Here is a 23502-nt window from a genome sequence, read left to right as displayed (position 1 = left end):
ACGTATGTCTCTTGAGAAATATACAGCTTCAAGATGACATATTTACTTAACAATAAAAAGGTCACACACAACTTGTAGAGGCACTAGTTATGATCTACCCACTTAAACACTTAATAATGTTTATTAACATGTCAAAAACCTACAGCAGGAACTATGAAGAAAAACCCACCACTCTACAGAAGTCTTATTATTTGCTACTCTGCCTGCCACAGGGAGTTTTGAGCCTGTAAAAGCACCCCAGTGTACCTATGTCTTGTTACCTCTGGAGTTTCTAAGCCACTCCCTCTGCTCCCCCATCTTCAGTGCAATGCAGGAAGCCCAGGAACCTACTTGCCTGCTCTGCACTTGATAAAACATTCTTCACGGTATAAGTCACTTCATTCTTATTAGGGTAATACTCCATATTCCACAGGAGGTACTAGTACAGAAGGGAAATGACATTAAACATGTACACTTTGTATAAAGCTGGATTTGGAGCAAAATTATCATTTGCTTCCCTTTCTTCTTCTCTTTTTGTCTGTACACTTAGTATCTCCTGCTCATTTTGCTACCCTTCAACCCAACTCCTTTGCCCTCAGATAAACTTTACAGTTGACAGAAAAAACATCAGAAGGATTGAAAGTGTTAGTCAATGCAGGCAAGCTTAAGGATCACCAACAGTAACTGTTTCCTCCTCATTAGTCACTAAAATACAACATGTAAGTTAAGAGACTTGGCTTTGTTCCATAAACTGTCTGAATTACCTTTATCTTTTGCTGGTGATGGTAGATCTGCCAGGCGATCTGTACATGAACCGCACACCACTTCCCGGGTTTCTGCAATGGAAAGTGCAAGAATTTAGATTAATTTGTTAGCCATCTACATCAGATAGAATGTTTCATTTCCCTTACTGTCAAACAGTCTGCTAAGCAATGAGAAAGTCTGAGAACTGAAATGGCACAATAGGTGATTAATGTTTTTTTTTTTTTTTTTTTTTTTCCTGTACTGTAGCTGTTGATGTTTAAATCAAGAAGGAAAGAAACAGGAAGAATGTGGGATATCTTCCTCATCTCATGGAGACCTGAGATCTCTGCCTTGCTCTCTCATACTTGTGTTCCCTCCTTCATAAACTGAAATAAATGGCTGCAGAGAACTGTATGACTTGCTGAAGAGAAAGGAGCTGATAGTTAACCATCCTGTTCCTGAAAAGAGCCCTGTTCATTCATCCCTGCTGCACAGGGTCTGCAGGCTAACTCATAAGCAACTATTATGAATGCTTGCACTGGGGAAGGAAAAGGGTACTGACAAGCAATCACCAGGGATGAGCAGTGCCACAGCTGAATAGGTTGCTGTTTTTCAGCTGATCTGCAGTACCCACTATAGTGTTCTTATGGAACATCAGAAGCACAGATAAAACACATTGATCTAAGCCACCATGAATATGACCAATTGTGAACATCTGTCCAGGCTCATAGTCATTAATTTCTGTGACCCTTATTTCATGCTGTCAACTATTAAAGCACACAAATGGATGCAAAATATGGTTGGGATTCAACCTCAAAGTTATTAATCAGAAGCAGCTAAGAGCTAACTATGACATTTTGCTTTAAATAAAGGATGAGCTTGAAATTTTCTACCAACATGTTAGATTTCCAAAACATATGCACAATATTTTAAATATATATTATATATATATATATATATGTATAAAAATAAAATCCCCCACAAACCTTACTTACTCTTACTGGAGGCCTGTAAGGGTCTGACACCTATGGAAAAAGCAGAAATAAAACAATCAGTCTTTCTAAAACTACCCATATGCAGAAAGGTGGGGAATTTCCTTCCTCTGAACAAGTAAAAGCATTTAGAAAGCAATATTCCAGAGAAGTCCCCAGTGACAAGGAAAACCTGAAGACCTTAAATCAGGCTTAAAACTTCTCTTTCATTCCTTGCACCAAACTCAGCAAAATTTTATGACAAACAGAGCAGCTTCATACCAGCAACTGAACAGTACCCACGTTTTTCTGAACTTTATAATTGTTCTGAAATAAAAGTATGCATAAAAAAGAGTGCAGAAAATTACTCTCCAAGTGATGCTTTAGGTAAAGATCTTGAAAGGGTTTCCTGCCTCATTTCCCTCTGACTCTGTTTAAAGAAGTCAATACATCCCTTTGTATTCATGCTACTGTTGTCTCACCAGAAAAAGAAACTTCTGTCCTGACTTCATGTTCATAGTCTACAAGGCAATTTACTCATCAGCTGCCCTCTCTCTCTTTTAAATGAGCAACCACTGTGTTTTACTGTAAATCCAGATAAGCCCAAAGGAAGGTTATATATTGTTGCCTACCCCTGGAGTCTTCTGCAGCAGTGTATGGTGGACTGTGCCTGGTCTACCTGCTACATCAATAGGGTTTGAAGTCTGAAAGACAAGAACAGAGTGTGAATAAAACTCTATTATACCAGCATTAAATTTAACATCTCTATCAGATGTTAATAGCATTAATTAGTCCATGTTTATACTGTGCTTTGAACACGCATATTGCTACATTAGTGCTAAATGTTATCTTTTACTGACAGCCAACAGCATTTAACCACTGTGTCATCGATTATTATTCAGCAGCAGTAACAGTATTATGGCAGCACCCCTAAGCCCCAGTTGAAATCCCAACCCCATCGTGCTATGCAGTATGCAAGTGGATGGGAAGAGAGAGTCCGTTGCCCCAAAAAGCTTCTTCTTTAGAAAAAAAACAAAACAGGCAGCCAGTAGGAGAGGAAACGAGAGAGGTGGATTGATTCCCTCAATGTTTCAGGCAGCAGCCAGTATCACAGTCAGGAATGGAACAATTCAAGCACTCCTAGTCCCATATGCCACCTATTGGACCGTGGCCCCTTTTCCGTCCGGGGCGAGATGATACAATGCTTACAAAGGCAACAGCCCATCTATTTGCTTTGACAAGACAAAATGAGAAACCTTAGAAGGTGCTTGTGGGTCTTTTATAGCTTTGCATTGTTTATCCCATCATTTTCCAGCAAGAATTAAACACCTCATTGAATGAATCCCTGTTCCTCCTCCTCCTCCGGATCCCACCTGTTGCCCTGTCCTAGATGATCCCCAAGAACTCGTTCGTCTTCTCGCTCTGGAATTCGTCCATCTCCCACTCCCAGAGCAACTGCACCTGGTGCCTCCACACAGCTGAGTGCAAAGGGGTGAAACCTCATTCCCCAAGCGGTTATTGGACTCACGTTGTAGGTCAAATTATGGCAGATTTCAAACAGTACGAGGAATGAGTAAAATCATGTGTGTGGGTGGTTTTAATTTGTCGAGGACTACATAACTTCTAGATTCATTAAAAAGAGGATTCTTGTGTGCGTGGAGGTAAGTCAACAAGTTCCTCAGGCAGATGGGAGCTCTCGGGGCCTGTCTGACAGCTGAGGTATATGTAAGGTGGCAAATAAGTTACGGCTATCATACAGGCAAGAGTTATAAGATCACAACATGTTAATACAGCATGGTGTCATCCTGTCCCTTTGTCCCCTGGAGAAAGATGTGAAAGCTTCCTCCAGCAAAGTAAACTGAATACTTCTGACCTTTTCAAGTTCTTAGCTTGTGAGAAATGCCTTCGGGAAACTAACTGAGAAGTTTACCGTCAGCCTGGATTTATGTGCAGTGGATTTACACACACAGCTGTAGGCAACTGACACAGGAAGGGGAAAAACAGAACCAAGACCTCTGCTATGGAAAGCAAGAAGTGCAGGATTCAGTGTGCCAAAACTAAGTCATCGGGTCTGTAGTGTTTATGAAGGCTTTAGTCAAACACCTTGGGAGGGAGAGAGCATGGAAAATTGATGCAGTAACAACGCAACAGACTTCAGTGGCTTTGCCCAGCAGTTCAACTCCTCCTCTAGAAAACTGGAAAATAATGTGCCAAACTGGCAAATTCACTTTTCAACCTATCATTTTTCTTCTCTCTCCCTCCACCCCCCTTTTTTGGATGTTAAGATTGCAGGTAAATACTGCACTGTCCAGAGATCAAGTGATGATAGTGATTAACCATGGCACCAGAATGTGACCTTGTGCTGTTTAAACTCAAGCTAGAAAATGTTCTCTGTATCTATCATTAAAATGAATTAAAAGCTTGTTGTAATACAGCACTAAGTCCTGTTTAAAAATGTAAGGGGTCTGTGCTCACGTTTTCTTTCTTGTTGTGCAATCTCTTTGGTCTATTGGCATTTTACAGCGAGATACTATCTATAAAGCTCTGTAGTGAGGATGGAAGCCAAAAGATGCTACTGGTGTATCAGAAACTCCTTATTAACAGTGGCCTTACGGCAAAACTCAACCCTACTTTCATGCAAACAAAATTTTGCCATTTCCACTTTATTTGTGCAGCTTTTCTTGAGAAGGAAAGCTCTGATCTCGACAACTTGGGGTCTGTAGGGAACCCCTGGCATTCCTTGCAAGGACAGCAACAATTAACAACAATTAGCAACAATCCCAGCAAGGACTATCTATGTTCTGTCCCTCTTGCTCCCTCTGCTTAGATGCAACTGCTATCCTTCCTTGTCTGTATCCGTTACATGCAGCACTACTGTAGAAAAAAAAGCCATTTTAAAGGCTCCACTATTTGCCATTTATCCAGGAAATAAATAATCTAAAGGATTCAACAGGCACTGAGGAAATACTCCAGGTTCCACTGAAAAAATGAAATGAATTGGGAAGATTGCATGAGGCCTTGCTTGCAGCGGTTGCTAATTACTGACTTCCACTCTGTCAGTGCTGAGGAAAGCACACCGCACAGACCTCCTTGGTATGGTTACGGAAAGGACCAGGCAATTGCCAACAGAAAAGGACAGGCTACGGTGCTGGTTCTTAACGTCCTCTAACACAGCAGCAGGGCTCTATGGAGATGCAGTTCAAGATAAGAAATCTCTAAAACCACTGTAGGTAAGGAAGATAAACACATGGCGCCTTACAAGTGGAATAAAGGCTCTATTTTCACACAAATGCTATACAGATATAACAGATCTTTCTTGTTTGGAGGGATTTAATACTTTCTGTACATTTTAAAGTAGTTAATAAGAACAAGTATGGGAGAAAAAAAAACAGTGCACATCACAGAATTCACTGAAAATGGTGGTTATCATGGCAACATTTCCAAATGCCAATCAGTGCTAGTTGTAATGATACGTTGCATTTGCAGTGCACCTTTCAAACACTATCTCAAAGAAGCTTGCAGGCATTAATCAACCCTTATAAACCCACTGCAAGATAACTTTATAGATGAGGAAGCTGAGGAACATAAGATTTAAGCAACTTGCCCAAGGTCAGACAGTGTTGGAGCTGGGAATAAAAATTCAGCTCTTTCAAATTGCTCTACCCATTTATAGCAGTCTCTCCCTATTGTTCCCACACTTGTACAGTCAATTTCTCATTCTTTCTGGAAATAAACACAGTGTATCTTTTGCAATCTCAGTCTGTTAAATTTATAAAATGATTTGGGACTCATTGGTCTATTATTAGCTGTAAATATGTCAATCAAATATTGCATTTGCCTGTATACTTCTCCAGGTTCAGCTGACCTCCCAAGTGAACCACTACATCCTTTTCCAAGGAACAATCTGTAGTGCCAAGAGAAAATTTCTGCTAAAGTGTTGGCTGCTTTGTGCAGAGGATGCTCACAGATCTGTGGGGCGATTGCTTCCAACCCTGTGTTGCACTTCCGCTGGTTAACTCATGTGCTACAAAATCACCAGAGACACGACTCTGAATACAGTTTCTCTCCCAGCAAAAGAACAAAGCCTTCAAAGAAGAAGTCTGTACCTTCGGTTGAAATGCTCCCTGAAGTGACCCAAAGGGACCTGAATGTGGAAGCATGGGTGGCATTCCAGGCATTGCTGGAGGATAGGTTGGAAAGAACTACAAAAGAAAAAGAGATGCTTATGTCACAGGACAACTTGAACAATAATGGAGGTAGGTGCCAAGGCTGGCACATACAAAAATAGTACTGTATCGGACAAGTGCCACGGTGAAAATACACACTAAATTTGCTTTACATTTTTTAAAAGCAAAGCCAAAATTTGGGAAATGTACTCATCTGATGAGTTTTCTTAATAGTGCTGAAGAAGTGTGCCTTTACAATTCGTGGAACTGTTGCAGGAAGCACAGAACTTTCTTCTTGGAGGAATTGGAATAATTTGGTTTCTATGCTCACTTTTGGTTAACTTTGCATTTTTCTACAGTAGTAAACAAATTGATCCTGTTTTGAAATGTGACCTGGTATCATTCTCAAAGCAAAAAAGAACCACAAGATGATGTATTGCACACTAACCAAAGGCAACATGCATACCACCTTGTAGTTGACTGGGTAAAGTTTTGCTTAGGCCTCTCCTGAGCACATACAGCAGTTTTCCAAGTCCCAAAACATAAAGAGTTTTTGTGCTTTGGAGCAGTGGGGAGCACCAGGAAGAAACCACCAGTCTGACTTACTCCTGTGACCTGAGCAAAATCTTGTGAAAGAGCCATGCACTCTGGGCTGCTGCACTGTGAGAAGCACCAGCTGCAAAGATACTGCAATGACCACTGATTTAGCAATTTCTGCGCATTCCCTGCCATCCCAGGCACAGCAATATAGAGCCACAGCAGCAGAAATGCAGTAGACAAAGATTAAAAAAAAAAAAAAAAAAGCTCAAAGAAAATTTTGTACCTTAAAAAATAAGTAAATCAAGACAGAAAAAAAAGAGCTTTAGGAATGAATGAATCAAAACACTACTGATCAATCAAAAACAAGCAAAAGAGCAAGCAGAACCATTAACAAAGACACCACCTAGAAAAATAAGCACTCACGTTGGAATGTCGAAAGTAAGGGTTGTCTAATTTGGGAGCGTACTTGTCAAACTGGAAAGAAAAGAGAAAAACAAAAAAGGAAAACAGGTGAGTTTGTTTTCGACAGTAACAGACACATCAGGATTTCAACACAGACAAATCATCATGACCCATCTTCACAGCATTTAACAGAGCAGAACTGACTGATTAGTCCATACTTGCTCATCAGGGAGCTGATTGATTTCCCAGAGCTAACAGGGAGAGAAGGGCACTAGCCCCCAGGTTGCAATGGGTGCTGCTGAGTCTCGCTGCAGAATCTTGTTAGCAGGCACTATGTGGTGTGGTTCCTGCACTATGAAGAGAACAGTCCTGGTATCGGCAGCACAGTGAAAGGCAAGTTCAGCTCCAGGTCTAGCTCTGGGATCTGCCCCTGGAGCACGGATCATTTTCATTAGACCGCAATTTTTACCAATGCCTGCTCCCTGTTTTCTGGGATCCTGTAAGTGCCAAAATTGTTTGGGAAAGGGCTTATTTGCTTTTGATGCACAAATATCTCTATATTCTCCCTCTTCTGCAAAAGAGAGGGCTCCCTGGAGAAAAACTGATTGTTAACCTTTGCCTTTCCAGCATGGGGTTTTAACACCTCCATGTGTGCAGTCTGTGCCCCATATTTATTTTCATGACCATTTGTCCTGTACCACCTTGGAAGCAAAAGCAAATCATATATATGTTGCATTTTAGAACAATATGTACATTCTGCTGGGAGGAGGGAGTGGGGAAGGAGGCAGGGAAAGGGAGCTGTAGGACCCCATGAAAAGCTGCTTATTTAGCAAGTCAGCTGCTGTTTCGCACTCCTCTACGTGCAGGAGAGTAGATTTGTAATTTTATTAATTACAGTTATTACTGGAGCCATGGCCCTTCCAGTGTAAATACCATAAATTACCAAACACATGCAGCTGTAAATTTCAACACTCTTCTCTGGTGTTGGGATTAGCAGACCTGATCTAGTGGAATATAAGAAGATGTGAGTGAAATATAACAAAAGAGCCTTACAAGCTGTTTTTGCTATGAAGGCTGACATCAACGGGGCACGGGTGGGAGGGAAGGGAGCTGTTGGCAGGATCAGATATCAGGATTCTTAAATAACACAGGAGATTTCTGAGAAAAGTTTCAGGATTGTTTTACGCAGATCAAGAAAAGAGGAAAAGGTGTTTACACATGAGTACACTGAGCAAACACCTGGGGCTGCATTTTGAGTGGAGGATATTACTTTAATTGTCTCACTGCTAAGCAGATTACAACCCAAGAATGTCATCAGGCAATCAACAGTGGGAAAGAAAAGTGAGAAACATTATGTTCCTTGAGTCCTTGGTAGTCCTTCCAAAGGCTGCTTTTGCTGTTATTCCTTGCTTTTGCTAGCCTTAGGAGAAGATGGCTGCTTCTACATTTTAGACACAGTGTGAAACTGAGAGGGAAAAAAAGCTGAATCTTGTTCTTTCAGCCTAACAAAGTAATTGCCAGAAATGGGAGAGTGCATTTTAAAGTACTGACAAAATCCATTTGTAGCAGATCTCTAACAATTTTTTAACAGCTGCAGCAAAGCCCCATTGTGTTACAAGCAGCCTCAATAGAAGACTAAAGCTTATTACATGGCCAGGAGGATCTCTTCCACAATAACCAGCCATGCACAAATTAGTGCTTGTTGAGGCAGCCAAATAATAAATGCCAAAATTGATATAGGTTAGGGAATTAGGAGGCAGAGGGACAACACTCATATCAAACAGAAGAGCTGCTGAGTTACGGCGAGAGCTCCGGGTACGCCAGCACGCTGCCCCAGAACGGACGGCGCTGCAGCTGTGGGGATGCGTTTTGTACCGGAAGCCACCGATTTGTGGTGTCCTTGGTCGTGTGTTTTGGTGTGCCAAGGCTCGCGGCCCTGCGGACGGGGAACTGAAGTACCCAGAGGGACACACGGAAAGGGGAGCTACAGGGGCTGCGGGTTGGTCTCTTGGGCGCAGTATCTGCACCCCGGGGGCACCTGAAGGCCTGGTGTGCATGGAAAGGGGGAGTGCTGGGCCTGCCTCTCCAGGGCGTCCTCGGAGGGGCAGGGACACGCCTGGCGGAAAGGAAGAGGGCTGCTGCTTCGTTGTTTTTTGACAAGAGTGGGTTAGGCTGTTTGACCAGAGATGCTCTACTTATCCTCACATTTTGGGCTGGGGTACGCACCATGGGAGGTGCAGAGGGCGGCATGAGCGGCGTCTGGGGCAAGCTGGATGGAAAAGGAGTGAATGTGTGCTGGTGGGTGTGTTGGTGCTGATGCGTGTGTTGGTGCTGGTGAAACTCCGCTCTCAGCAGCGGCACCGGGCCAAGTGAGGCAGCGGCCCGGTCCGAACTCTGAACCAAAAACCGGTTGTTCAGCTCTTGCCTGAGCAGTTCGTGATCTAGAGGAGAGAGAGAGAGAAAAAAAAAAGACACAGAGGCCCGTGGGCCTGTGAGTACCACAAAGACGGAGGAGAAAGAGTCAATATTCACCTGGCATTCCCTGTTTCTGCAGGTCATGCTGTGGTGGTTTTCTACGTGAGGACTCATTGGTGGAGGTAAGAGAGATGCCTGTGACAAAGTACCAATCAGAATCCCCGAATGAGGCTGGCAATACATGATTGGTTGGTTGAATGATATCAACAGGCTGGTATCTAAAGGCAAGAGAGAACACCATGAGTCATCACAGCAGAAAACAGCATCCGGGGCGGCCCCGCGCCCGCCCGCCCCGCCACCCGCCACCGGGACCGACCCCTGCCGACCTGTGTCCTCCGAAGCTTTGAACCTTCGGAAGCCTGCGTGCGTGGGACGCTAACCCACGCGCACCGTCCGACAAGGGCTACGAGGCAGCGATGGGCTTGGGTGGCTGGAAGCTCCCTGCCCTGAGGGCTGCTTCCCAACACCTCCCCGTGCCGCCCTCCCCCTTCTCAGCCCCAAGGACATGCAAACAGCCACCAGAACGTCCATCCTACAAACCGAGGCCTTCTTTGCGAAATTATTTAGTTGTTTATTTTTGAGGTCTTAGATACTAAGCAGTCAATTTCCTCAATTTCTAGCAGGCTGTAATTGTCACTGCTTGGTCCTTGCCTCCGGGCTTTTCTCCTCTGAGAAAATACGGAGGAGGAGTCAGCAGGAAGAGGAGAAACACTGAACTGGCTCAAGACCTGCAAGAAAGTTGCAAAGACTGCAGGAACAAGATGTTCCACCACACGACAAGTGGCATCTCCTCAGCAGCTTCCTCTAGAAGAACCAAATTACACCCAATCTGAACATAGCTTGGGGTAATGGCAGACACCAGCACTTTAGAAATGATGTGACTGAGGAGAATAAGAACAAACGTCCACTTGCCCAGAAATGCCTGGTGGTATCAATTAAATCCATCTGTGATTTTGCCTAAGAGCTTCAAATCATGGTCAGCATCCAGCATGCCGGATGTTTTGTAAGCTGAGAGCAACCCGTGACACTGTCACCAGCTGCAGATGGCACACGCCCATTCCTGACTGCCCTACTCGCTACTGAGCTTACACGAACCTACCTTTCAAGCTGCAGCACTGAATATAAAGGGTCAAATGAACACATGCACTTTAAAGTGTTATTCCATATTCCACAGGCATTTCTTTCACTTAAAGTTTTTAGAGTAACACTAGAAATATCTAAATGACTTTCTGCAAATACATTGTTAAGATCTTCAAAGACAGGCACTCTGATCTAGAATTTCAAGGTCTCTGCTATCACTTAGAAGTGTTCATCTCATTGAAAGTCACTTTTGAAGGCAAATTTTGGATGCCTAATTCATTTGCTTTTTGAGTAATAATGTGCTGCTAAGAGCAGGTACTGTGCACTTTTACAATCTGTATAATAATAATATTTACATATGGAGAGAAATGGAGAGCAAAAAGTACATATACTTGTGATACTAAAGACTAAGGCACTAGACCAAAAGAATCTATAATGGGTTCCCCTCAAAAAAAAAAAAAAGGCTGAAAACACTTAGGACCAAAACCTAACATCTTTAGAGAATATGAATATGATTTCGTGTGTGTGTTTATGCATTTAAATCTGGCATGACTTAAAGAAACCAAATCCTTCTGTTAGCATCAAGATAATCCACTTTATGTTTTTCTGGAGGGAGAGATAAAAGCAAGCTGGCAGTTTTAAGTGTTCTGATATCCAATTTCTTTAAGAGACTTGAAGCCAGACTGATAGATTTGCAGCTGGCTCCAGCCCATAGCAATGCACCACTACTCTGGCCTCTGTCAGGACAAGAAAAGGCCTGAAGATGTTTGGAGAAGCAGTGTAGCACTTGGAGGAGTAGCTGCTCCACAGTAAGGTCTGTAGGGTAATAACCCAGCTCCATGAGACACTCTGGGCAATGTTAAATTAGAACTAAGTTCTTGTGCCTACCAGCAATGCCTTGTCTTATGGGTCTGGCCACGTACAACGTAACTAGGAGCAGACCTCTGAATGCCCAAACACTACAGTTAAGTGTACAGACATGAGGTGGGCATGGAAGAAGGAAGTCAATTCCACTAATGTTGCTAGGTACCCTCGCATTCAGAAGAGAACACACAAAGACCAGCGCTTCCTCTGTGTCATACACCGGAGCTGCTCTTGGTGTCCTTGAACAGAGGGCAGCAGCCCACATGAGGGTTGCTTCTAAGTTACTTGCATAAACTTTAGGTTTTCAAAGGAAGAAATGGCACCAGAAGTGCATTCTTGTTATTCAGAGATCTGAATTTGTACCATCAGTGAATGGAAGAACTTGGTGCTCTGCTTTTCTTCTTGGTAACAGTGACAAGTGTGCCAAAGCAACTTTAAAGGAAGGACATTTTTTCCTCCAAAGTAGAAGGAATAAAAAGATAACAAAAGGAGACTTCAAAGGGCCATACCCTCTTTTAGGCTTTTCTAAGCTGGTGCTTTTACTGAGAGCACACATGCACTCAAAGAGCACAACAAGGACCATGCTGCTAGTGGCAGCTGGATCCTAGCTCTCCAAGGCTGCTCAGCAATATTGTTTGCTTTTAAGAAACTTTTATGTGAATGACAACAGAAGCTGCTGGCTATGCAGCGCTCTGTATCGATTTTATGATGTGCCAGTTTGCAGGCTTTTCATATAATGCAGACAAGAGTCATTTCACTGTCGGTAGGGTTAGACACCCAGACCTTTCCCTCCACTAACTTAGGCCTCTCCTGCTTCAATTGCAGGAGAAATCCTTTTAGTAGAAGCATGACTGTTAGCATTTCCTGGCAAGCTGCTGAATGTGAATAGGTCACTTGGTCTTGCACCTCCTGAAGTTAATGGGGAAAACATACTTGCTTTCAGTGACTGCAATATCATGCTTTTAGCGAGCACATTGCTATTTCCTTTTGCAATTCTTTCAAAGTCTCCATCACAGTAGTTCTTTGCCTTAAACAGGGGAAGCAATGAATAGATCTCCCACAGTGCTGCCAACATCTTCCCAGCAATGTGGCTGAAATTCTAGATAGTGCCAGGGCCTGTGAAAGCCGTCAGCTTTGGCCTATGTGGTCCTGCTTCTGGCTAGGAACCCACAGCACTTCTGTCTATCATCATTCCGAGAGCTCAGTTTGGACCAATTCACATTTCTCTCTCATTTAAAGAAGTAGTTCAGAATAATGGCACATTGTTTAGTTCCTGAAAGAAAAAAACAAGGGGATGCAAAGCTATCAGAAAGCTCAGCAGCAAATCTGCCCTCTCCTTATTCCTTTAACTTGCTTCATAGGAAATGAAGGGTGCATTTTTCTTTTCCAAAATGCTTGTCCTGTTTAATCCCTGCTGAGTTAGCTGCAGAATCAAATGCTAGATCAAAAGGAGGCCCCAGCAAGTGAAAGTTGCAGGGAAGTCTCCAGCTGCCAGGGTCTCTTCCAGGGACAGCTGTAGGCTAATGGGTAAGCTATAAAGAGGGCATTTAGGGCAGAACTGACAATGGAACTGGGGCCAGGGTGAACAAAGGAAACTTTTTAAAAGGATGCAAAGACAGTGAGTGTTGAACAGCAGAGGCTGTCAGTTGTTGAGCTCTCTCTGCCTCATACAGAAAGGCCATGCACCCACAGACACACAGAGTTTGTGCTGCCACGGGATCCTGCTCTGCCAGCAGGATGTGCTGCTTTTCGAAGGATTGAAGCAAGGCATAAGTGTGGGGGCTTCCCACTTGTTCAATTAAAACAACTTTCTGGGTTGATTAGAAACATTTTTTTTTCCAAGTTGGTTCTAGTAGCAGTGGTTTTCATTAGAGTGGGGGGAAAAAGGGGAGAATGGCAAATTAAACGTCACTCTTTTGCTAATCTAAAAAATATCTGACGACTGGAATGCCACAATCAATAGCTCATGCCCTGAAAGAGGTTTTTGTGGAAAAAGTAATTTTGAAGACTTCTCATAGGAAGCTACAGTTCTGTTTCTACAGTCTCTCAACTGGTAAAGCCTGTCCAGGTCTCCTACCTGTTTCACGAGCACTCTCACAGTTCCAGCACACACTGCCCGTGGAGGTGTCTGTATTGCTTTATTTTACCTGCCCACCAGCCAGCCCATCTCTCAACACCCTCCAGTGCATGCACGGCAGATCAGCCCTGGAAGAAGAGGGGAACCTACCCGCAGGGTGACCTGGTATCACGAGGCTGTTGGTGGGTAACGCTGGTGGAGGTGGCAGCGTGGGTGGGGTGGCGAACATGGCCGGATGGTGCTGGTGTTGGGTCTGCGATCTGAGAGAGAAGTGCGAGGTAGCAAGATTAGAGATGGAGAGGGGCAGGGCCGGGCCGGAGGAATGGTGCGGAGGAATCTGGGGAGAGAGGGGGAGGTGTTTCGGGAGGCTGATGCTTGTTGCACTGCTAGCACTGCTGCTCCGGCTGCAGAGAAAAAAGATAGGGGAGAGGGGGGAGAGAGACAGAAAGTGTGTTACAACACGAGACTGGAACAGTGCAAGAAATACACTATCAGAAACAACATAACTATGTAACACTGATCTCTCCCCATTTTTTGTTGTTTTGTTTTTGTTTTTGAATGGCAGTGGAGAGAGTAACAAATCTTAATGAACTTCTCCACTGGGACTGGGCTTTGGCTCTCTGCAGTGACATTTCCTCTGGTTACAATCGGGCAGGTTACAATCCTCAGAGCCACCTATGAGATAATGATGAGGGCCAGAGGCAGCTGGATTTTGCACCTTTATTTAGCCTCTGATGACCTTGCAGGGGCCATGCGCGTCCTTGTGATCATCTGATGCCGTTACTCTGAGTTCTGTTACTCTGGGTGGATGGAGCTACACAGAGTGAGTGACTTGGGGACCAAGTTTTATCTGCTGTGCCTACTGTGCTGTTCTATCCGCACAAGCATGTAAACACACTCCATGTTAATATATTACTCTCATAACAGTTCTGTATTTTAAATCTTTTTTATTATTATTACTCTGTTGCAAGTGATCGAAGTTTTGTGGGGTGAAAGGCATTATCACTGCCATTATTATTTATTTTAATTCCCACAACAGCAGTGTTTGTTGCAGTAGATACCTCTGAGATCTCCTAAATAGTTTGGAATATTAGTTATCATTTATACTATGGCAGCATTTACAGGGTACAACCAAGACAGATCTTACGTATGCAAGATACTATGAAATATAAATGTAATGGCAGACCTCTGTCATACTTTGACCCTTGCACAGCCAAATATGATGTTTTAAATCAGTTTTCTAACCTTGTTTAACTACCCTGGGAGGCATGTTTTCTGTGTAAGCAAAAAGACTGCACAGGTTCCACTTGACTGGATAAACTCTTCTCTCCAGAAACTCTTTTTCCATACCATTTTCATCCATTCTACTTACTGGATGGAGGCAATTTAAACAGCAAAGCTAAGCCTCCTGCTAGGTCTGAACATGTCAAACTGAAGCAGATTTCTCAGCCTGCATGGGAATACTGTTCTAAGGGGCATGGCATTTTCTGATATAGTTACCCTGCTTCGGATGCTGGTGAACCAACAAAATAATGAATAGCCATGAACAAACAGCCCACTTCAACATAAGTCTTTCCTGAGTACAAAACGAGGGAGTTCAAACTCAAACTACCTTAAATTTCTAGGGCAAGAACTGGCTGCCTCAGACAAGACAGCGCTCAACTCCAGTAGAAACTGGACCTAAAAGGACTTTGACCCACAGTTCCACATGCCTTTCTCCCAGCAAGGGAGCATTTACCATCACGTTTCAAATGCAGCTGTCCACCGCTGCTGGACAATCTGCCTCTTACCCAGACAAGAATGCCCTTGGCTCCCATCCTGTCCATCTCTACCCCTTTTGAAACACGCGCTATCCCGCAGTAGCACAAAGATGACACGAGTGTCCCTTTCCCCTACCTGATGTTATTGAGTCCGTTGTGGGCCACCTGGTGATGCACTTGGTAATTGAGAGGTGGAGGGATGTGACTCGGAGGCTGGGTCCGAAGCTCAGGTATTAGCTGAGGCTGCGACTGCGGCCGAGGTTGAGGTTGTGACTGTGGCCGAGGCTGCGGCTGAGGCGTGAGCCTTGGTGGTGCTGGTGCTGAAATCACAGGCTCCTTCTTCAACAGCGGGCTTGCTCTGGCGCTCGACGTGGGCGCTGAGGAAGTAGAAGTCACAACGGCAGCGACTGGCTGGGGGCTGGGGATGGGCAGGGCGAAGGGCACGTCGGTGCTCAGTTCCCGGCTCCGCTCTAGCCCAGACACCTTTGGGACATTGGCTGCTTTCGCTTCTGGCTTGTCATTCAAGGTGGGACCTTAAGGAGCAACAAGAAAAAACACAAGGCATATGCTGAAAGGTCTGCGTTTGTTTCTCTGCAGTGTAGAATGTATGCCTGGTACAAACCAAGTCAAGTCTCAGCTCGTGGGAGCATCGTGGGAGCACTGCTCTTACAGGATGGATGTGTGTCTGTGTCTGCCCTTCCACTGTCCTTGGCTGGCTGCTCAGTACTCCTTAGCATGTGTGTAAAAGACCTAGCTGCCACTACATGCATGCACACTACAAAGAACATACAGCTTTGTGACTTCTGCAGAGTCCCAAGGTTATGTACAGTAGGAGTGTGAACATGTCTCACGTTACTGCTGCAGTATTTCCTGCTCAATGTCAGATTTAAGGCCATTAATAAACTCGTGAACACAAGCCCGATCATGAAGGCATTTCATTTTTTCAATGGTCTTTCCAGGTAATCTACAGTGTGTTTAGGCTCAGCTCCAGCTATGAGGCACCGTGACCCAAGCACTAATCATTAATGACAAGCCTACCAGGCCTCTAGGAGAAGGCTACCTGGGATCTTCGTGTAGCAAGGGATGGGGCAGCTCTGCTGCGAAGCCGTGACATTGCCATTCCTAGGTCACACGTTTGGGTGGATGAATGGAACAGGGAAGGCTTGAAAAATACAGTCAGAGGTGCAGTGAGGACCTACATGTAATCCATGTCTCCTTCAGTACTGCACATACCTGTGTGCAAGGTATGTCAAAGCTATACGGAATGCTGTGACCTTGCCAAATGCACCTATGGTGGGAATTCCATATGGGATTACTCCTTTCGTGACACCAAATATTTTCTTTTTTTCTGAATTAAGCTAAAATGGCAGTAAGAAAGGGTTAAAAGCTGGAAAGGAAAGGGAGAAGGGAGGAAAAGATAGGTATTTCAGATCGAGCTGTATCCAAAAGGCCAAAGAGACCCAAAAGGACCAACAAGAACAAGATTCAGCTCCCACCTGATTTTCAACACAATCTATGTACACTTGAGCGCACACACACCCATAAGCACAGGAAAAGCTTACAAAACCAGTGCTTGTCCACGTGTTTGCATGTACGCACAGCACTGCCAGTCAGGGCGCGTGGTTTTATTATCCACCAGAACGTGCTGGGGGGGCTGGCTGCATCCAGCTGGCTTGCAGACATGCAGGAGATGCTACCTACACTCATTAACACGCTCCCAACACCCTCACGAACAAATTCCACCTTTGAAATGTTCCCGTCTCATCAAAGGACAGAGCCAGTTCCTGGTGTAGGAGGTGTGGAAATAAGACACAACACACACAGGGAGCTAATTCTGGTGGTGCAGAGGGTCTGACCAGGCGTTTGCTAACACAGCCTGTGCGGAGCCAGAGCTGTTGCTGCCTTAGCTTCAGCCACTTCAGGGCCAACATTAGACAAGAAGAGGCCAGCGATGAACCAGACCCTGTGAAACACCAGCTGGCTTTCTATAAAGAAAATGCCCACGTGGTGATGGCTTCTCCTGCCGTGAGACGCAAGTCAGCTTCCTACACTGCTTCTGGCTCTGCCTGTGCTCCCACCACTGCGCCGCTCCCTTCATAAACCAACCCATCCAGAAACACATCCATGTATATTTTCAGACTGCGAAGAGAGAATGACAGAAGCGTATAGATAACTGCATTTATCAGTTGAATAAGATAACTATATGAATATAGATAACTATATTCATCAGTTGAATAAGTCTGAAGGCTCGTGGCCTCAGACTGCGAGTAACAGGAGCAGACATTTCCACACACCGGTGCTTTGGCTGGAAGCAAGTACAACCAGCCCTGTACTTCCCGGCACCTTATACAACCTTACAGGTTTGACACAATGTCTTGAGGTCCTAATTATACACTACATCAAATATAAGGCCAACTCTCATTTCAATGGATTTCTTTTTCAAATGCCAGTTCATGCATCACAGGTACCCTGGTTGTGAAGATATAACTAAACAGACTTGGTTCTGATGCTATTTAGGGTGACAGATAATTGATTTCTAAAATTAAATTCTCATTGCTTTTGTGCACTAGTATTTTTTACAATGCCAGCCGTATTCATAAATTGTCCTTAGATTTTGTTACTTACAATTGAAAAATTGTCATTGACTCGTCAAGCCAGGGGTCCACATGCTGCATTTTAGAGGCAGTGTACGCACAGCTGCAGATCCCACTGTTTTTCAGGAGCTACCCATTAAAAGCAATTGGGTTTCATTCCTGACCATAGGTTTCCTGAGAGCCTATTAGCTCCTTCCATCCAACAGGCCTCCTCCTACAGAGTTAAACTTCATATCGTGTAATTATAGGCAATGTAGACTAATGGTGTATATTCAAAACACACTGGCACCACAAAAGTTAGTTGAGTAAAAAGTCAATTAGATCCAAAACGAATCAATAAAGTCCCACATTAAAAACAGCTGTTTGACCAGCTTTATGTACAACTATTGATTCCCTGTGGTTTCGGCATTAGTTCTCATTTGCAATTTTCTCAAAGCCAAATCTCATGCTCCCTTGCTGGCTGAATTGACCAGCCAGCCTGGTTGCATTAGTTAGCATTAGGGGTACATGACTGATTTCTGCTGCCAACTTGCATGTCTCAGGTTGCAGTACTCTAACACTTTTGTGTTTCACTCTTGAGGACAATTCAACATCTAATGAAAATACCCATTTTTTTTCCCCGTGGAAATGCTACAGGCATGAGTGAGAATGTCTTCTCTCCTTTCATAGCCATGTTGAGCAGAAGCAGGAGCACTGAGGAAGGAAAGCCGTAGTGTGAAATCATGGGCAAATGCGGATAAGAATGCGAGCGAAATCCCCAAGCCTTCTCAGCCACAAGGGAAGGAATGTGGGCGAAGCCAGGTGTTTCAGTGACTTTGCTGTTTCCACTTCTGATGGCTGTGATGCAGCACAAGAGAGAGAAGCTGCTTCATGTGGCTGGCTTGAGCATGAACTGCCATGGGTGAAGGGGAAGTTCTCACTTCTGGGCATTTCACCTAAGTCTCTGGTGGAACAGACCTAGACAAACTGGAAAGCAGATGCCCAAATGGAAATACATCTTGTGCATGTGCCTCTTTAGTCTAGCAAAAACAAAAGGTGCCTGTCAGCAGAACCTTAAGGCCCTTCACTTCTCCTAACTCTGTGGAGTGCCATGCCATGAAGGACATACTCTACATGTTTTATTTCTGAGTGTATATATGCCCACTGGGAGCAGATGTCCTGGTTTCTTTCCTCCCTTTTATACTCTTCTACCAACACTCCTGCTTGTTCAATGCCTGTATCCAAAGCCCACTCACTAGCTACCTGTATTTCAGAGGTCTCCAGAAACCTGACAATTTCAAGGTCATTTTAACTGTGAAATGAAAGAAATGATGAATTTGAAGGGTGCAATTACCTGGTTTCTTAGGTACTTAACAAGATCCTTCTCATGATACCTATCACAGAAAGCTCCTGTCCAACACTTTACTCTCCATTCATATAAAAGTTTCTGAGTTCTCTCCTCTGAACTCCCTCTATAAAGTTAATTTTCATGATTTTAACTAGAGGCGTTGCCCATTCTGATCAGGATCCCAAGCTTCGCAGTTTCTCCTGCATGCCCCTCCTAAGGGAACTACACACTCATATACCCGAATAAATTCCCTCCCATCGACCAGGCTGACTGCCAGTCACACATGGAAACATCCCCAGGAAAGAGACTGGATATTCTCTCGGTCACAGCTGGGTCAGGTTTTACAGAGGTTCTTTCACAAAGTTCTGTGCTTTGGTTCCTCGTCTGCTCTGAGCAGAGGCAGCACAGAGCTGAGCACCCTGAGCTGCCCTGACAAAAGCACGGACCCACCAGACCACACCACAAAGTCCTAGAGACAAAAATGTGTTTGTTTTAACCAAGTCCTAGAGTCATTTTCATGCTTAATGATAACAGGCTGAGCCAATTTGCCTAAGACTTGACAGTCAGCTCCAATAATTCAACCTTAATTAAACCTGAACGCGTGTCAGTTCAGCTCGTCCCTTCACAGGAAATCTGACATTAGCAATGATTCATGTTTCAGCCCTGCTCTGGGAAGGCTGGATCACATCTGCCATTCTCCACCATGCGGAGCGCTACCCCTTTTCAGCATGCCAACTTTGTTTATTTTCTAACCAAACACTTTGGACTTCTTCCACTGAGAGGCCTTCTTAAATGAACAGACAGTGGGACATGCCTCGATTTCACTGGGATGAATGATGACTTGGTGCGAGAGACGGAAGAAAGCACTGGAACTGCTCTAACAAAAAAAAAATAAATAAATAAAACCAGCCTGAGCTTAGCCATTCCAGTCTCTTTAATCAACCAATCCGTCATTCGTAGTGTTGCAAAATCCTAGCCTTCCTGTGACTTGGGCTACATCCCATTCCAGCTTAATTGGTTAAGATGAAAACTTTTAATTACTTCTAAAAGCACAGAGAGCTTTAGCTACTGCCACTAACAACAGTTGAAGTAGAAGCCTAAAGTCAGCTACAGCTGAATTTGCTGGAAAAAGTACCTTTCAGAAAGAATCATGCAAACCTCAAACACCATCAGCATGGACCCAACATGAAATTTCACTGGATTTAAAATCTGTGACTGGAATAAACAAGTGCTGCCCATCCGCACAGCTGTACAGCGTGACATGCTTGCCAGCGTGTAAGTACACAGCATTGCAGGCTAAGTACAATACAGAAAGTCCCAGACACAAATTAAACCTTTCTGTTACAGGAATTTGCTTTCAAGCTGATTAAGAGTAGCTCAAGTGCAAGGGATTAAACATGTAAAGGCTGCTTTGAGGACTCCAATAAGCAGTTACTGTGTTATACAAACAGTACTTAGGGCAATAGCATTTCCAGCGCTGCCTCTTGCTCTTTGCAAGCTGCTGGTTGTTGCTGAAAGGGGACTGTCAACACACGTACAATGTGATTGGAAATAATCTAATCTTGCTTGCACGCCTTTCCTTTGTCTCTTGAAAAAAAAAGAAAGTGGAGTCATTCAGACGTCTTTCTGCAGTCTCCCTCGTATTCAAACAGCAAGGGTGATGGGGTGATGTGAGAAAGAAATTCCTCTCCTACATCCATCAATGACATCTTTACCAATGGCAATTTCCCAAGAAACACAACCACCACCATCTGCAGCCTATCTATTCCACCCCGTACACATCTTTGAAAACAGACATAAGCCAGGCTGGCTGTTATGAACCCCGTTTCATATTATAATTCCAGCAAGAAATGCTGCAAAAGCATCACCGCAGGAATTACAGGGACATATGTGGCAAGAAGCTGAGTATTTCAGAGCTGGCTGATGAGTCCCAGAGATGAGTTTTGAACCATCAGCATTAGGAGCCAGTACAGAACAGCACGATTTTACAGCAGTAGGGCAAAACAAAGAAACTACTAAAATAACTTATTTCATGAACTTCAGCAAAACCTTTTTTTTAATTGAGCTTTTAGACTGCTGCATAACGTACTGAGGCTGCCCAACATATATAAGCACAAGTGAGAATAAAGCATTTTGCATCGGCAATGATAGCACTGATGCTGGCAGTGTGCTTACAATTGAAAAATCAATATTTAAGTGCTAATTCTTTATCCTCAGCTGGATTTTGCTTTTATATGGATTGTTTTTTCATTATGTTTTAGTAAGGTAGCACTATTTAAGGCATTAGACAATTAGCTGGGTTTGCAAGGGTGAGGAGGCAAACAGCTACCACACAGCAGCTATCCGACATAGGGCACCAAGCTCCTCCACCTATTTTAATGCAAATCAGCCCAAGATAAGAAAAAGACTTGGGACTCACACACAAAAACGCTGTCTGCAAGGTTCTGTGGTGTGTAGCTGAACCATTTTTAGCATTATTAGGCAGCAAAGGCCGGATTTCCACTGTGACAGCAGCCTACTGCATACGTGAGGCTGTGTCAAAAACGTTCTTCTGTGACAGGGGCTTCTCAGAACATAATGTGCCTCTGGTGGATGCTCCCAAATAATGTCAGTGCCTCTTCAGAGAAGAGAGCCAGCCGGGTGTAAGCACAGCTCTCCTGCCTGGCCCTGAACTCGGAGCAGCGCGGGGAGGTCTGTCCTTGTGCACCCCTCTCCGTCCCTGTGGGCTGGGTGCCCGGCCGGCTGGCAGGGGGAAGCTCCTCCACAACCCAGCCCCATCCAGCCCCTGCCGCTCCGTGCATTTGTACCGAGCTGTCTGTCAAGTCAAATCGTCTCGCAGCAATCTGAAACACCCTCCGAACAGCTGCCACTATCAATTACTCTCGCAGACAGCCTTGACTATCAGGAAGAGAACTGGAGCGAGCACTTGCCAGTTTTAATAAACTGTGTTGCCCAAGTCATTTAACCTGCTAGATTGCTGTATGCTGGGGCTGTAACAAGCCTTCAGCTTTTCAAACTAGAAGAAAGCAACAGTGGCAAAAAGCTGTCAGCTTGGTCCTCAGAATTAACTTCCAAGTGTGTCTTTTATTTTTATTTCCCCCCTCTCCTTTCTGGAGCACCCAAGTTTAGAAGTGAAGTATCTCCAAGTCGTTTTCATAATGTGACGACAAGGAAAGCATCCCACATTTTTAACACAAAGGCAATGCCTCAAGAGAGTGAAGGGTTGATGTGCTCCAAGACTTTCGTGCTAGGAGCACACCCGAACACAGACAGCCCCTTCTCCTCTTCCAGCTTCACGGGCACCTCCCGTGGGCAGTCCCCGCGCCGCTTCTCCCCAGGGACTGCCCACGTCCCCCAGTGATGTGATGCGCCCAGGAGCTTCACAATGCCCTGACTACCACCTGCACTCTGCGCCCACCTCTCCCCCCAGGGGTCCTTACACACACAGCTCAGTTTCTCACCCAACTAAAAAACCTCAACTTGGCCAGATTGAATTTACTCCAGCACCTCCACGGAGGAATCTGTGCTACCACTAGAAAGCTTACTGGACTGCACAAAGCAAAAATGTTTTAAAAAAGCCCTATGCTAAACGTTTTCCTTAGCCAGCTCCGCAGATAAGACCCTTTGTTGTGAAAGCTTGCAGCGCAGGAAGATTTCACCCTCTCCCCAAGAAACAGGAGAGTAACAGCATAAAGACCTACAGACTTGATGCTGATTTGCTGCTTTATGGTTCTTTAATGGGATGTTTTATTCTTGGAGATTTGGGAGCTTTCCATGCTCTATCCAGGCATGTTAGCTGTAAGCATGCATGACGACACTCCAAAGCTGCAGGAGCTGAATGAAAATGGGTGCCAAACACAAGGATTGGGGCCAGCACACAAAGAAGGAGGATCACCATTCAAATCCCCCCAAAGTAAGTCACACTGCATTTTCCTAGCAATGCTGCTTCTGGCACCGTTTCAATGCAAAGCTGAAACTGGATTTGCAGCTAAAGCACCTACTGTGGATGCTGGCGTTGTAATGAGATTGAAAGTTTCATATAGGCTTTTAATCTAGGGCTATAATGGTGGATCAAACACTGCAGGGTTAAATCCCTTCAGTGCTGCTCCTAAGCAGATGCCGGCTGCCTAAAAACCAGTGACGTAAGGGCTGTTCAATTGCCCTGGCCACAAAATGCTACTAAAGCTTCTTGTAGTTACTTACTGAAGGTGTTTTTGTCTTGTTTTGTTCTGTTTTTGCTTTGTGCGACGGCATGTTGTACACCTCATCGGAGTGATAGACAAGCAGCAAGATAAATAAGCTATTAGGAAGACAAAAAAAACCCTCCAACACATGAAAGCAAGCAAGCACAAATACTCCGCTCCAGATCTAGGCTTTTAAAGAGACAGAATTGTTATATATCAAGTAATCTTATGATTTTAATTAGTCAAACAACTATCAACTACTACATTATAGGAGAAAATGTACTACTTTTGCTGTTCCAAATCCATATTGATTCCCATCTAGCCTGCAAGTGAGTTATT

General features: G+C 44.3%; 1 protein-coding gene across 10 annotated transcripts in view; it reads right to left on the bottom strand.

Annotated features, from left to right (window-relative positions):
• The window catches only part of FBRSL1 (fibrosin like 1), a gene marked incomplete at its 5' end in the record, with an annotated part of 515014 nt that overhangs the window by 12882 nt on the left and 478630 nt on the right, over positions 1–23502 (bottom strand). For 3 of the 10 annotated variants that reach the window (XM_084297483.1, XM_084297488.1, XM_084297486.1), the window contains 8 exons: positions 744–815; positions 1710–1748; positions 2327–2398; positions 5801–5896; positions 6824–6874; positions 9008–9243; positions 13449–13702; positions 15195–15591. In XM_084297483.1, the coding sequence (XP_084153609.1) occupies positions 744–815; positions 1710–1748; positions 2327–2398; positions 5801–5896; positions 6824–6874; positions 9008–9243; positions 13449–13702; positions 15195–15591 (1217 nt within the window). Of the gene's footprint in view, positions 1–743; positions 816–1709; positions 1749–2326; positions 2399–5800; positions 5897–6823; positions 6875–9007; positions 9496–13448; positions 13703–15194; positions 15592–23502 lie in introns of all 10 variants that reach the window. The other 7 variants (XM_084297481.1, XM_084297487.1, XM_084297484.1 and 4 more) reach the window with 7 other exon arrangements.

This window comes from Netta rufina (assembly GCF_964035555.1).
Source record: "Netta rufina genome assembly, chromosome: 17".
Classification (NCBI taxonomy): Eukaryota; Metazoa; Chordata; class Aves; order Anseriformes; family Anatidae; genus Netta; species Netta rufina.
The sequence above is the reverse complement of the archived record's forward strand: the minus strand, read 5'-3'. Positions and strand labels throughout refer to the sequence as shown.